Source organism: Cetorhinus maximus, chromosome 1, assembly GCF_964194155.1.
Source record: "Cetorhinus maximus chromosome 1, sCetMax3.hap1.1, whole genome shotgun sequence".
Taxonomy (NCBI): Eukaryota; Metazoa; Chordata; class Chondrichthyes; order Lamniformes; family Cetorhinidae; genus Cetorhinus; species Cetorhinus maximus.
In genome coordinates, this window is record NC_135879.1 from 187,634,454 (window position 1) to 187,650,381 (window position 15,928).

At 40.7% G+C, this 15,928-nt stretch overlaps 1 protein-coding gene across 1 annotated transcript in view; it reads right to left on the bottom strand.

Moving 5' to 3' along the window:
• The window catches only part of LOC144685914 (myosin-IIIb), a 174,377-nt gene that overhangs the window by 43,820 nt on the left and 114,629 nt on the right, over positions 1–15,928 (bottom strand). The window contains exons 17-21 of the mRNA XM_078550934.1: positions 12,124–12,189; positions 9,037–9,156; positions 4,064–4,149; positions 3,671–3,718; positions 2,144–2,191 (exon numbers count right to left, since the gene is read on the bottom strand). Of these exons, the coding sequence (XP_078407060.1) occupies positions 2,144–2,191; positions 3,671–3,718; positions 4,064–4,149; positions 9,037–9,156; positions 12,124–12,189 (368 nt within the window). The remainder of the gene's footprint in view (positions 1–2,143; positions 2,192–3,670; positions 3,719–4,063; positions 4,150–9,036; positions 9,157–12,123; positions 12,190–15,928) is intronic.

The following is a 15,928-nucleotide window of genomic DNA, read 5'->3' on the forward strand; positions in this document are numbered from 1 at the left end:
GAATAGTCACTTAAGCAAAGTGCTGAAAAGCAACCAGCGCCCCAAAACAGAAATTCAAATGACTTCAGGGGAAGAAATGAAGGGACTTAGAATTTTAAAGTACAGGGGGCTTCATTTAGCCCATTGTGCGTGTGCAGACTCTCGGACCCAGCCATTTTGTCTGATCTCTCTACTCTTTCACCATATCCTTTTAATTTTTTTCTCAAATATTTACCTGCTTCCATTTCAAAAGCTATTATGGATTCTGCTCCCATCAATGTTTCAGACAGATCACTGCAAGTCCTAACAGGCCCTCTGCATTAAAAAACGATGCTAACCCATTACTTTGATGAGACACTTAAATTTACATATTCTAGTTGCCAACTCACCAATCTGAAGAAATAGTGCAAGGCATTTTAACCCCCAAATGCAGGTAGGATTGATTCAGGTGAGAGATCATTTCTTAGGTGATCAGTATATTCAAGGTTGAGATTAATCAATTTTTAGGCCCCAAGAGAATCAAGGGATATGGGGATCAGGCAGCAAAGTGGAATCGAGGTCGAGGATCAGCCACGACCTTATTAAATGATAGAGGGGCCGGAAGGCTTACTCCAGCTCTTATTTATCTTCTAAAAAGCCAGAAATCTGAAATGCATACCCACCTGCCACAAACCTTCCCACGTCCGGTTTTAACTGAGGTGGGAGGAACGGCAAGCGATTAATCCGCTTGCAGGAAGCAGGCTGGTCATTTAAATGTTTTAAAGAGGCTGCGTGATTGACAGTGATTCTATTTTAATTCACAGATTCAGGAAACCTGGCAGGTGAGAGGAGACAGGAAGTGCTGTCTAGAATGTTGCCTTGGCAACACAGCTTATGGGCAAGGAGGAGCAGCCTCAGCAAGCTACCAGTAAACACCCCCGCACCCCCCAACCACCATCTGCCCCTTACAGCAGCCCAATCTATCCCGACCATCACAAGACCTTCTTGTTGCCAGCCCAGTCCAGCTGCATGGGATTTCCCACCTGACCTGTCAATCAGGCTGGCTGTGGGTGTGAAACTGACAGAAAATAATTTTAAAGAGGTCTTGCAGTTTTTAAACTGAAGGATGTTCAGAAAACTGGTTCCGAAATGAAAGTCACAAAACAATCCCAGAAAGTGAAAAGGGAAAAAAAAAGTGAGTGTGTTGTGAAATGGGAACCTGTAGAGCAGGAAATACTGCAGTCCCAGAGTCAGCATCTAGAAAGTAACATAGGTTAATGTTTCGGGTGGAACATTTCATCGGGATGGGTGAAGGGTCGCAGCTCAATTTCTTTCCCTTTCAACTGATCTGCATTTCCAAGCTGTTCTGCAGATGAGTACGTATTTCCAGCACATCAGTACATAGAACCATAGAAAAGCTACAGCACATAAGGAGGCCACTCGGCCCATCTTGTCCATGCCAGCTCGAGGACACCCAGGTGCCCTTTCTAATCCCACCTTCCTGCACCCGACCCATATCCCTGCAGCTTACAGCACTTTAGGTGCAGATCCAGGTACTTTTTAAAAGAGTTTAAAGTTTCTGCCTCTACCACCAACTTGGGTAGCGAATTCCAGACACCCACTACCCTCTGCGTAAAAAAGTTCTTCCTCATGTCCCCCCTACACCTTCTGCCACTTATCTTGAATCTATGTCCCCTGGTTCTAGAATTCTCCACCAAGGGAAACAATTTTATCCTGTCCACTCTATCTATTCCCCTCATAATTTTGTACACCTCAATCAAGTCACCTCTCAGCCTTCTTTGTTCTAAGGAAAATAACCCCAACCCATCCAATCTCTCCTCATAGCTATACTTTTCTAATCCTGGCAACATTCTTGTAAACCTCCTCTGCACTCTCTCCAGAGCTATTACGCCCTTCCTGTAATGCGGTGACCAGAACTGCACACACTACTCCAGTGTTTTATACAATTCCAACATTATATCCTTACTTTTATATTCTATACCTGTGCCAATGAAGGAGGGCATTCTATATGCCTTCTTTACAACCTTGTCTACTTGAACTGCTGCCTTCAGGGACATATTTCCAGTTAGCTGAATTAATGAGCACAGGATGTAATTGAGACAAATATCAACAACTTTGTGCACCCTTTCAGCAAGATTCAATCTCCAGATTCATTCCAACTTACCCAGACTTCCAGTCCTTCAGGCCTGCAGTTTGAAGAATAGCTAGGCAACTGTGAGGAAGAGAGAACCATCAATCTCATAGGCTTGCACTGAAATGAAACAGCCTATAGCACTTTGTATACAATTAATTACTTTGAAGTCACTGTTAATGTAAACAAACATAAAAACTATCCTGCACATTGTAAGTTCCCACAAGCATTAGAGAAGAATTAATGAGTCAGTTTGAAGAAGCAAACCTTAAACTAAGGCCACATTCAGATAGCCACTAAACATTGCATTTGAAGGGGAGTATCTTTAAAAATGCAGCACTCCCTCAGCACTGCACTGCAAATATTATGTATTCAGTTCCTAGAATGGAGCTTGAACCACAACCCGCTGACTCAGAGGCGAGTGTGTTACTAACTGAGCCTTGTTGACACTTGATGATACCTTGAAAGTAGGAGACTGTTTCATCCTTGCAATTTTACATTTTTTTGTTAATTTTCTCCCTATCTCCTACATGGAGATCAATTCCTGCTTGGGGGGGCTGGTGGGGTGACTGCACATGCAATGTCTGGTACTTTGTTGAAGTGACCCTTTCTTTATGCGCAAGGCTTGGCAGTAAGTTAAAAGCAAAATACTGTGGATGCTGGAAATCTGAAACAAAAACAAAAATTGCTGGAAAAACTCAGCAGGTCTGACAGCACCTGTGGAGAGAAAAACAGAGTTAACGTTTTGAGTCCGTATGAGTCTTCTTCAGAGCTGAAGGGAAGTAGAAATGTGGTGAAATATTTACTGTTTAAGGGGGGCGGAACAACTGAAGCTGGATAGAAGGCCAGCGATAGGGCTCTCTCTCCACAGATGCTGTCAGACCTGCTGAGTTTTTCCAGCATTTTTTGTTTTTGCTTGGCAGTAAGTGCTGGGACTCTATTTGACTGCAAAGATATCAGTCAACTTAGCCAGAAGTGACACCTGAGAGGTATCACTGGATAGTAATCAAGAATGTGCAGCCTGCCTGATAATTTTTTCCCCCTTCTGAGCAAACTGTAGCATCCCTACTGCCACTTATCTCAGTTAACTGATCTCAGGCTGGCAACTGAATCTGTGACCTTTCAGTTTGAGAGACTCACGGTTGCACAATTTTATCAAATGAGGTTGCAGGCAGCTCTTTAAAATAAAACAAAACAAATGCTTCCTCTAAACAAACTGAGCGTTATATACTCAGGCAGAGACAAGCAACAGATTAAAATATTAATCTCTTCTATCTTGATGTTTTTCAATGTTATCTTATTTTACTATGATAATATTAATTTCTCAACCAAGTCAAAACTAAATTCACACTTATTTTCTGCTGAATCTTGTAAATCTTATTTTTTCAGCTTCACCATTTTTGAATCGCAAGAAGTGAGCTTCCTCTATGGGGCTATTTTAAGAAAGTTACCAACTATTTAAAAATAAGTTGACACTTCTCTGCTCAAAGCCATATGTACAGTTAAAAATGTTACACTTTCATTTCAATCGTGTCAATTGTGATTTTGTTTTCATTTTACCTTTCTTTAGTAAGCGACATATTGGGGGTAATAAGCAGTATTCCGTATCTGTAAGAAGAAAATTATGAATCAACACTACATCACATTACATGCAGTTAGTTTTCTCATACCTCACCTAAGTGTCTGATTTCAATATATAACTTACAAATTAAAAAGTTACAATTAATCTTAATAAGCAAGGTCCTGCCCATAACAAAAACTTGGGGCAATCACAGAAGGTGCTGCACCCTCTCCACTCCAGCTGCCTCAGAATTACTCTCAATTTCTCCAACTCTCTCTGCTTCTCTCCTGGCCTGCAAAACCTTCTCTGAACTATGCTTTTGATCATTTCTTCCAACTTTTTGGCTTTTTGGGTCTCTAGATGTTTACCATATTAAATGGAAGCTATTGTACCTTTCTGCAAATTCCTCAAAGAATGGTCTCCACGAATATCCATCTTTACGAATCCGGATAGTTTCCAATACTCCATTGTATCGTAGCTGAAACAAGTTGAAACCAATGCAGGACGTGAGATACAAAAAGCAATTAATGGCATAGAATTGTTACATTAAAACCAAAAATGCTATATCACTTATCATGCTGCCCATTTTTTCATTTATCAAATAGAATATGTGGCAGTAGGATGTGTGGAAAATATTCTAAAAATAATCAATTAGAATACTTGTCTTTCACTATTAGTCCAAATTTATCTCCAATTAACTATTTCACAATATTCTTCTAAAATAATGAGAGACACTAAGGCTGGGATTTACACAGAAAACTGCATAGCAATGTCATAGTTATATTATGGCTATGTTAAAGGGAATATGATCTTCTTAAGGATTGTTATCTCCAAATTTTGTGGTCACGAAAATGGTTATGTCATTCCTAACTAGTGACTAAGTAATTCTTCATAATGATTTAAAATTTCCCTTGCTACGGGAGCAACTCTAAGGCATGAAATTGGAGACCAATTCACAGAATCTCTCAGTGCAGAAGAGGCCCTTTGGCCCATCGAGTCTGCACCGACATGTGAGAAACACCTGACCTACCTACCTAATCCCATTTACCAGCACTTGGCCCATAGCCTTGAATATTATGACGTGCCAAGTGCTCATCCAGCTAGTTTTTAAAGGATGTGAGGCAACCCGCCTCCACCACCCTCCCAGGCAGTGCATTCCAGACCGTCACCACCCTCTGCGTAAAAAGGGTTTCCCTCACATCCCCCCTAAACCTCCTGCCCCTCACCTTGAACTTATGGCCTCACCAAGGTTCAATACAACTCCAACATGAACTCCCTACTTTTGTAATCTGTGCCTCAATTGATAAAGGCAAGTGTCCCATATGCTTTTTTCACCACCCCACTAACATGCCCCTCCACCTTCTGAGATCTATGGACACACACGCCAAGGTCCCTTTGTTCCTCAGAACTTCCTAGTGTCATGCCGTTCATTGAATACTTCCTTGTCAAATTACTCCTTCCGAGGAGTATCACCTCACACTTTTCAGGGTTAAATTCCATCTGCCACTTATTTGCCCATTTGACCATCCTGTCTATATCTTCCTGTAGCCCAAGACACTCAACCTCACTGTTAACCATCTGGCCAATCTTTGTGTCATCCGCAAACTTACTAATCCTACCCCTCACATAGTCATCTATGTCGTTTATATAAATGACAAATAATAGGGGTCCCAGCACAGATCCCTGTGGTACGCTACTGGACACTGGCTTCCAGTCACTAAAGCATCCTTCTGTCATCACCCTCTGTCTCCTACAACTAAGCCAATTCTGAATCCACCTTATCAAATTTCCCTGTATCCCATGTGCATTTGTCTTCTTTATAAGTCTCCCATGTGGGACCTTGTCAAAGGCTTTGCTGAGATCCATATAAACTATATCAACTGCACTACATTCATCTACACACCTGGTCACCTCCTCAAAAAATTCAATCAAATTTGTTAGGCATGACCTTCCTCTAACAAAGCCATGCTGACTATCCCTGATCAAACCTTGCCTCTCCAAGTGGAGATAGATTCTCTCCTTTAGAATTTTCTCCAATAGTTTCCCTACCATTGACGTGAGACTCACTGGCCAATTGCGATAATACATTCTCCTGCCGTTCAATCATATCATGACTGATCCGCGCCCCTACTCCATTTGCTCAACTTCGTTCCATAACCCTTGATACCATTAGTTTACAAAAATTATATTTTGGCGTTGTTCAATCATTTTAAGTGCAAGATAGTTAAATTTGTTTTGATCTGGAACACCGTCCACGTTTACTGAGTTTATTAACACACCCAGTACAACGTTTCCCCGTTATGACGTGACAGATGATATGTGCCAGGTGGACCAAATCCACAAGGGAAACTTGGTCATGCTATCACAACAGTTTTGTCATTTGTATTTATTACAAGATATGCGTGCTGAATTCAGAGGTAATAAGTCCACCAAGCCCTTTAGAGATTTAAAAAATTAATTTAAAATATTTATCAAAATAAAAGATTTCAAGCACAATTACTACTATAATAACTCCTAAAATTCCTAATTAACCTTACCCCCAGTTACACCCCCTTTAAGGCAACAGTGCAAAAATAAATTTTAGGTGTAAAACAAACTCATCAAGTTAACACAATACCCTGGACCATGGAATTCCAAATGGCATTTCTGTTTTGTTAGACAGCAGACTTATGCACAAATGCTGGAGGCTTCATTGAGACTATTTTATATACTCCAGTTAGGTCTTACATGGCTTTCTGACACATAACCTTTCATTCTCCTTTATATGTTTCTCTTTTTTAATATGTAAATTCTATTGTTCCATATGTCTTAGAAACACTATCTTCCTCAATGTAAAAACTTTCATTTTGCCACTATATATTGTCAGTAACCTTTGGGAAAAATAAACACATTCCCTAGCCTTCCTTATCTGGCTTGTTGTAAACAGACCAAGATCCCTTTGAAGTCCAAACATCCCTTTGTTTATCTAAAAATGCAAATTCCCTTCACACCTTACAGGCTAAAAAGGCATCCATGCTTCCTTATTCGCATGTTAAGCAACTAGCTTCTTTTGATGATTTAAAACTTGCTGTCTACTTGACTACAAAATACAATTAAGTCACACAAAGACCCAGCTATACTTACCCCCATAAACCTACTTCACAATAATCCAGAAAAATATTATGAAAATTATTAAACTTTCATCACACCCCCCCCAACATAGTAATATTTAACATTATGGGATCTGACAGCTTTACTCAACAAGTTGCATTTATATAGCACCTTGAACATAGTAAATTATTCTCAAGGTGGTGTATAGGAGCACATTATTAAACACATTTAACATTGAGCTACATAAGGAAATATTGGCCAGGATATTCATGTATGTCATGAAGGTATAATAATTTTCATAATATTTTTCTGGTTTATTGTAAAGTAAGTTTATGGAGGTTGTGTTGTTCTGTCTGTGCGTGTGAGATTTAATTATATTTTGTAGCCTAGCAGGCTGCAAGTTGTAGTTATCAAAAGAAGTAAGGTGTTGAAGTGTCTTTAAAATGCTAATGGGTAAACATGGTTGGGTCTTGGCATGTAAAGGGAATTTACACTTTGATAGATGAAGGGGGATTTGAGTTTCAAAGAGGTTAATGAGAATAGTAGCAACATGAAAAGATTTATATTATAAGAAAGGTAAAGTTTCAAAGACATATGAAAACAATGGAATTTACATATTAAAAAGGGAGAAACAGGTATAAAGGAGAATGAGGTGGTGTGCCAGGAAACCATTTTAAGATCTGATAGAAGGGTGTGACATCTCCCGTATTTGTGCAGTATGCCTGCTGTCTACAGAAACCGAAGCTAGAGAAAGCCACTTTGAGTTCCATTGTCCAGGGTATTGTATTAATTTGCTGGATCTGTTTAAAATCTAAAATAGCTATTTTTGGACCTATGCCTCAAAGGGGGTGTAGCTGGGAGCCAGGTTAATTAGGGATTTTAGGAGCTATTATAGTAGTAATTTGTAGACCTATGTATGTGCTTGAAATCTTTTCTTTGGTTAATAAATATTTTAATTTTAGTTGTTTTTTTTAAATCCACAAAAGTCTTGATGGACTTATTACTTCTGAATTCAGAGCATGCATCTCAAAATAAATACAAATTGCAAAACCATTGTGATAGTGGGGTCAGGTTTCCCTCATGGATTTGATCTGCCTGGCACACCATCTGCCATGCCATAACAACGTAGGGGCGGGAAAACATAACATAGGCCTTTTTGAGGCTCCCAAAATTCACACCTGACTCATGATTGACCCAAGGTTTTCGACTTTTCAAGTAAAGGGGGAGGGGTCGCAATGCAGTTTGCGAACCGCATTGCAGTGTGGGATGAGTGTGAGCGCGTGTGTGTTTTGCACCCACCCACCCCGACCCACAAAAAGGCCAGACAAAAACATCATGGGGTTGGGAAAGCAGAGGAAATTTGTGTTTGCAGCCAAAGAAAAATCACAATTTTAGCTTTCTTGACCCGATTCCCAACTCCAGTGGAAAATCTGGCCCTTAAGAACAGGTGGCCAAAAGCTTGATCAAAGAGGTAGGTTTTAAGGAGGAGAAAGAGGTGAGAGACTTAGGAAAGGAATCCGAGAGCTTAAGGCCCAGGCAGCTGAAGGCACAGCCACCACTGTTAAATTGATTAAAATCAGGAATGCACAAGAGGCCAGATTTGGAAGAGTGTAGAGATCATGGAGAATGTAGGACTGGAGGTGGTTACAGAAATAGGGAGAGTGAAGCCATGGAGACATTTGTAAACAAGGGTTAAGAATTTTAAAATTGAGGCATTGCCAGTGTTCTGATGACACAACAGTTGAGCCTTGCTGCTGCTAAGAGTGGATGTTTACCAGCAACGTAAGTCAACAGCAGGTAGCAGCATTGACACTGCTGCTTTATAGTGTCTTCAGTGGTACATGGGTTATGATGGCCTAGCAGAACCAACATTAATAACGAGAAGGCAGCAACCCAGAGATTTCGCTTCCATGACATCTGCCATCATTAGAACAAAGGTGGTAAATCTTTGCTCGATCAGGCAAATTTAAAAAAAAGATTTTAAACCTAGAATTCTGTTTGCAGCATTCCAGTGAACCTAATAATATCTGAATTAAAATGCACTCCACAAGCATTTAGCTGAGATGAACATTTCAAGTCATTGCCTTAAAATTCAACACAACTATCTAAAGCAAAATGTTAACCTTTTAAGATTTGCAGTCATTTTCATGGTACCAGAATCAGTTTAGAGCATCAGTTCTGGTACAATCTGTCCCAGCTATACATTACCACCACCATGTGTAAACTGATCTTAGCTTTCAATTTATAGTTATTAATGGAAGGCTGTAAGACTCACCTGATCCATGAAACTTTTTCTGTCCAGCTGATGAGGCAATTTATTAATGTTTGGTTTGACACAGCGAATGAAATGCGGGTTTGCTGCAAACATCTTTTCCATCAACACTGCTAAAGAATGCTTGAAAATAAAAAAAAAGGACAAAATGTTCATCTCAGTCTGCAGTTCAAAAAGAAAATTGTGTTTAAACATCCTACTTGGTTTTCTACCCACAATATATTGGATTGTTGCTGCACAGTACAATGAAGCAGGCAGCACATTTAACTTTTTTTTTAAAAAGGAAAGGAAATTCTAGCTGTTACTGAGCATTTTCTGCCAAAGGGAAATCTTCTAGTGAATAGAACTGGAATCTGATCTAAAATCCAAAACATGATGAGGTACAAGTTTAGAAGGACCACTCCATATTACTAACTGTACTACCTCCTTTCTCATCTCTACTCAGCAGTGAACGATGAATATTTTTCTACCTTCAAAGTGCTACTAGATCTGACAAAGTCAAACTGCCCAACACTCTCAAATAGTATGGAAATGTTTGACAAATTTAAAGTTGACCCTTACACTGCTAGCAGATCCAGGAGATTGTAGTATCCCCAGCCCAAGTGGTTTTATTGGTTTCCAGCTCTGTTGCTAAGAACAGAGTGAACACTCTGGGTTCGAAACCCCCACGGCAGATGTTGGAATTTGAATTCAAGAAAAAAATCTGGAATTAAAAGTCTAATGACGACCATGAAATCATTGTCGATTGTTGTAAAAACCCATCTGGTTCACTAATGTCCTTTAGGGAAAGAAATCTGCTGTCTTTACCTGGTCCGGCCTATATGTGACTCCAGACCCACAGCAATGTGTTTGACTCTTAAATGCCCTCTGAACAAGGGCAATTAGGGATGGGCAATAAATGTTGCCCTAGCCAGCGATGCCCACATCCCATGAATGAATAATAATAAAAAATACTGACATTAGCACACATGCACCAATGATATACATTTTGCTGTGGCATTAAAGGACAGCTGCTGTTATTCAATGAGCTAGCGTTTGTGCTTTTTTTTTTGCACATATGCCCAAGTTAATCCAGTCATCGCATAATTGCCGTGCACGCCCATTCAGCTGCCCACAAAAACACCTCCTTCTCATCTTATTGCTAGTTTAATATAGTTCTAAAAAAAATGCTTTTCTTGCCTTTAACTGCTTGTCATTCTTTCATGACCAGCTCTTAATTACTGACTTTCTCATACATCACTGATGTCACAGTGATAACGGGTGGGAAAGCAGGAATGGAGAGTTTTCTGTAGTTTTCAAATCAGGCCAAACTAATGGTAATAGAGCTACTTCAAGATCAGGATAATCTATATTACTGCATTATCATTATGTGGTTTTATGGATAATGCCATGGGTCACATTCTGATTAAATAGTTCATTTTTAAGTCACAAATATAGCATTGTGTGGGAGAGGGAGAAGGAAGGCGAAAGGAGAGAAGAGAACTCCTATCCCACCTCTGCAAGAAATATCCAATCCTGGTGTCATATTCAATCAGGTGCAAATTTATCATGACAGGTATTTGCTTTCTGAGTTGAGATAATTTGAACTGCATTGGTGTAACTATATTTTGGGACGTTTAAAAACTTCTTACAGCATGGCAGACTGATCAGAAAAGTAAAAACCCGTGGAGACCAAGGGGAAAGTTGGATTCAAATTTAGCTCAATGGCAGGCAGCAGTGCAGTATGGTTGACAGATTATTTCTGTGACTGGAAGGCTGTTTCAAATAGGTTCTGCAGAAATCACTACCAATTCCTTTGCTTATATCAATAATTTAGATTTAAATGTATACGGGGCAGGTTTAAGAAGCTGCAGATGAGACAAAAATTGGTCATGTGGTTGAAGTGAGGAAGAAAACTATAGAGTGGAGGAAAATATTAATGGACTAGTCAACTGGGCAGAAAAGTGGCAAATGGAATTCAGTCCAGTGAAATGTGAACTCACGTTAACTAACAATGCCTGCAAATATTTTCCCATAGATTGCAAATATCAGTTTTATTAATAAGTGAGGCACAGTGCTAGAGATAGAGAAAGAAAAAATAGAACACGCATGGAACACCAAAAATGGGCCTGAAAACCTAGTATTCTCTTCCAATGTCAGAATGGTGGAACAGGAGTTGTGAAATGTCCATGAGCCAAGTGGAACCTTGATGGAATTGTAAGGATCATAAATGGTCCGTGTCTGTGCCAAAATTATAGTCATGGCAGAAGGGTTGAGAACCAGGTGACACAAGTTTAAATTGATTGGGAAAAGAATCAAAGACGACCCAAGAAAAAGCTTTTTTTTAATATACACGGCAAGTGGTTACGATCTGGAATCCACTACCCGAGTGTGTGATGGAGGCAGTTTCAATCCTAGCATTCAAAAGGGAATTAGAAAGCAACTGAAGGGAGAGGGCAGGGGCATGGGGCTAGCTAAACTGCTCTTGCAGAGAGCTAGATAGGTGCTCGACAGGCTGAATGGCCTCAGTCTGAGCTGTAACCACTTATGATTCCGAAGTGGTCACATTAAAAGCTGTTTGTGTGTTTGAAAACTGGCCTCTTCAAAGTGAAACCATTGGCTTAATTAGTGATTAGCCACATTATTGCTCAATCTGCACTGCACATTTCAGTGAAAATTTGAGACATGCTTCATGGAGGCACATATTTCCCACATTCAATGGAAAGTCTCAACTTTCAAGAAAGCTTATAAACAAAGCTTTTCTTTATCACTGCACTACAAAATTCCATTGTTCAAGTTACGTCTTTAGTTAGCTTGGGCTGTGATGACCTTTTCACATATGCCAATTGGAAAACGGTAATTACCTTTTAGATCAACATAATCAATATTTTAGGACTTTTCCTGCTTTAGAGGGATGTATGTTGACATAAATAAGCTTGTATCAAAGAAAAACACTCTACAAACTTAGCCTGACGTTTCCTGTGGACAATTGTGCAATAAATCAGTATCCTGATCTGCTTCCTCTCGATGATTAAGAGTTCAAAAAGATTTATATAACGTACTTTTGGTAACCGTGGCAACTAATAAATAGAATTAAACATAGATACATACTCTAAACTGTGCTCCAACAGACTGCTTCCTGGTGCTATTAAAGTTGTCTTCTGTTCTCTGTACCAACTAGAAAAACAAAGCAAGCAAAGAATGTATATATTAAATATTAAAAATTTCTAAGCATTTCTTAGTAATTGTACTGAAATATGATGAAGTATCATTATAATAATTTTATTGATCCAAACAGGCAAAGCAACAAAGATGCATCCAAGAATGAATATTATTTGTGAGTGTGGTTACCGAAGATCAGGGAAATGCAGAAAATATGAGCTTGTGCTCTAACAAGGTAAAAAATTAAACCTTTAAAAGGGAAGATTTTCTGCTCAGACACTCCAATGTGCCCAACAGCACAAACTGTGAATTCTGCGGACGGAATCATCCCAGATTTGCACTAAGTGCAATAGCAGACGTGAAAAGAGTTTTACCCGCCAGTCGCAATGGTGGCTTTTCAAGTCATATTGTCCCTTTCCCACCTCATTAATTATACAGTCACAGGAAACATGCCGTCTCGCTGGCAGACAGCCTCTGAATCGCCCGCCACGCTGTTACCTTATCATTTCCTCACTCTGGGTGCCATTTCTAAACTGCAGCCATGCACACAGTTCTCAATAGGTGCAGCCCAGGACTGCTCCAGTGAAGACATGGCCCTTAAAGTCAAGAAGAGTTCACTGGAATGCCTTTTGGAGACCCACCGTGATGTCCTCCACCCCTGCTCTGGCTTCAGGGGGCCCAGTAATCTCACCGCTTCGGCTCGGGACATGATGGCAATGGTGGTCAGTGCCACCACTGCACAGAAGAGGTTGGCCATCCAGTGAGGAAAGAGGATGAATAATCTCATCCGTGTCGCCAAGGTACGGCAACCATCCCATCTCTCTAAACTCTCACACTCACAATGCCATCACACATTCACTGACATCTCACTCACTGCCAGCTCAAGGGACATCACCATTCACTCTCTCACACATGCCCTCACATCTCCATCTGGCCTCATCTCCTCTGGAGACTGCCTCCTCAGCCCTCACCATCTTAAGGCCACTTGCACAGATCAACATGTGCCCACACACACACACCCTGGGATGCCCCACCTTCCCCAGTACAGTCCTTGCCCTGAAGCCTCTTCCCTTGCCTGAGGCCACTTCTCCCCCTTCCCCAAGCAAGCCCTAGCCCTGGAGCCATTGAAAAGCCACCCGCCATCTTATGGCTGGTCTGGTAGGTAGAGACCTGGCTGCGAGCCCCCCTAAAAGTGATGTGGTGCTGCCTGTGAAGCCTGACGCTGATGACTGCAAATGCTACCCGAAGCAAGGTAGGCAAACAAACCTCGAAGTCCCGAGCAAAGTGCAGCTCGCCAGGTGCACGTCTCTTACGTACAGTTGTGAAAAACATTGGCGGCATCTATGCATAGGGGGATGATTCTGGTGAGCAGGGCTTATAATGAGATGCTAAACGATTGAAATTAGGTTCCCGGCATGTGCCGTTGGGAAATGCAGCCCGCCATTGACGGGTGGAGCGGAGGATTACAAACTGATTTCACAACAGAGTGAAACCGATTTTTGGCCTTCTTGCCATACTGTCCACTCATGCCCACCATGACACCTGCTGCCAAAGGGAGCAGATGATTCCACCTGCATTTTCAACTCAAGATTTTTTGTGCACTAATATTAACGGAGAAAAATGCTCTCAGGCTGAGGTGTGCAATTTTCTGATGCGTACCAGGGCCAGTGAAGTGGAAAATATCCCTTTTACATAGTCCAGCATGTTAAATAAATTATGTAGAATATCAACCAAAAGTAATAGTTGTTCTACAAACTAACACACAGGACAACATAAAGGTACTGTATTTTGGATTATCAGATGTCCTGGATTATCCTGGTGTCTTCAAGAATTAAAGATTAATCTCCAGGACACTGTTATGAGTAACCCAGGAGAAAAATTATAGAGGAATTATTTATCCCCCCCCCAACAATCTTTGACCACTTCCATTTATTAGTTATAATAAAATGTTAGAGATCCAAAAAAAAAAGCAGTTCATCATTCAACTGGATGAGAAGAATCATTCACTTCCAAATTGGCTTAGGAATGATACATCTCTATTTGGGGTGGATAGATATGTTGGCTGGGAAATTGGGAAAGTATGGGGGTAGGTTAGTGGAGTTGGCTGGCCATGTGATGAAACCTGCAAGTTGACACCCTAGTTATGATGTTACTGGGCTAGTAACCCAGAGACCAGGAGTCAGTTCAAATTCCACCCTATTGGCCCAGAAAACTGCTGGCCATAAAAGCATAGTCCTCTGGAAAGGAACTGGCCTATCCCTACCTGGTCTGGCACACATATGACTTCAGGCCAACACTACCTGGTTGACAGGGTTTCTCACATCTCAAGATCATTGAAATTATCAAAATTACAAGTTAAATTGACAGGTACCAGAGTTCTTCAAATCTCTCCAAATGGTTAAGCTAGAACTCTGTATGATGCTGTACCACAACTCAACCAGACTTAAATGCTGTGGTTTCAATCAAGAAGACTCTGCAAAACTTTGAGACATCCTGTCTGACGCACTGTGGTGCTTCAATTCCCATCCATTCTGCAGACTGCCAACTTCCATCTCTGCAACGTCACCCAACCTTGTCTCCTGCTTCACCCATTGTACCATGGAAGCCTTACCAAGGCTCTGTAATCTCCAGACTCAGTTTTTCCAATGTCCTTCTTTCTTTCTTCCCAGCTGTTGTAAACTCCATCTTGTTCAAAACTCTCCTGCTTGTGTCCTATCAAGTCCTGCATAAAGCCCAGATTATCCATTACTCCTTTCCTCAATGCCCTACATTGGTTTTATGTCCCTGGAAGCACTGTTTTCAAACCGATCCATGGTGTCACCTCAGCCTAATTCGGTAATCTCCATCATTTCCCCTCACTGCTCCCCCCCATCCCGCTATACTCTTTGGTCCTCCAAGTCTGGCCATTAAAACTTTCATCCAGTCCCTGGCCCTGACATTAAAATGTAAAAGAAAAGACTTGCATTTATGCTGCGCCTTTCAAACCTCAGGGCAAATGTGTCCTTTAAAATTTAATTGTTGTGCACGGCCAGTTTTTTTTCCAGTGCATGGTCCCTTTAATGTTTTTTGTGCAGCTGCATGCACGCGGTATTTAATCACGTAATCTTCCTGTGAGCTTTTCTCATTCTCTGGATTTTTCCCCAGAAACTTTTTTCCGCTCTTCCCATCCTCACCTCTAAAGCCAAGTGCAAGGAGTTGATGGATTTCTTTATCTCCAGGATTGGGATAATTCATGTCCGTACTGACATCTTTTTTTTTTCCTCTTGGTTGCCAGCAGATCCTACATCCAACCCTTCCCCGGGAAGGATCATCACAGTACCTTGCAGGCTGATGAATGGCCGCACTCCTGCAGCTTAGCAGGGGTATTACTCAGAACATCTCAAAGTGCTTTACACCCAATAAAGTACTGTTTGAAGTGTAGCACTGTTGTAATGCAAGAAATGCTGACTGGCAGCAGAGCCTTCACATGATGGCCTTCATCTCTATAATTCCCTTCCTGAACTTCTACATGTCTTCCTCACCACCTTTAATAGCCACCTTAGGGTGCATTTTTCCAATCAAACTATTGCCCAAATTTAGCACTATGGCTTATCTGCTCCTTTATTTTACTAGCTTTAGCTTTTCTCCCTCTAAGGACCTTAAGAAATTTTATATATTTATGTCATGAAGCTATTAATGTATATAATATTGCGGAAAATATTTTTCTTTTAAAATAGATCTTTAGTCTTTGGGTGTGTCTTAATTGGATTAAAGC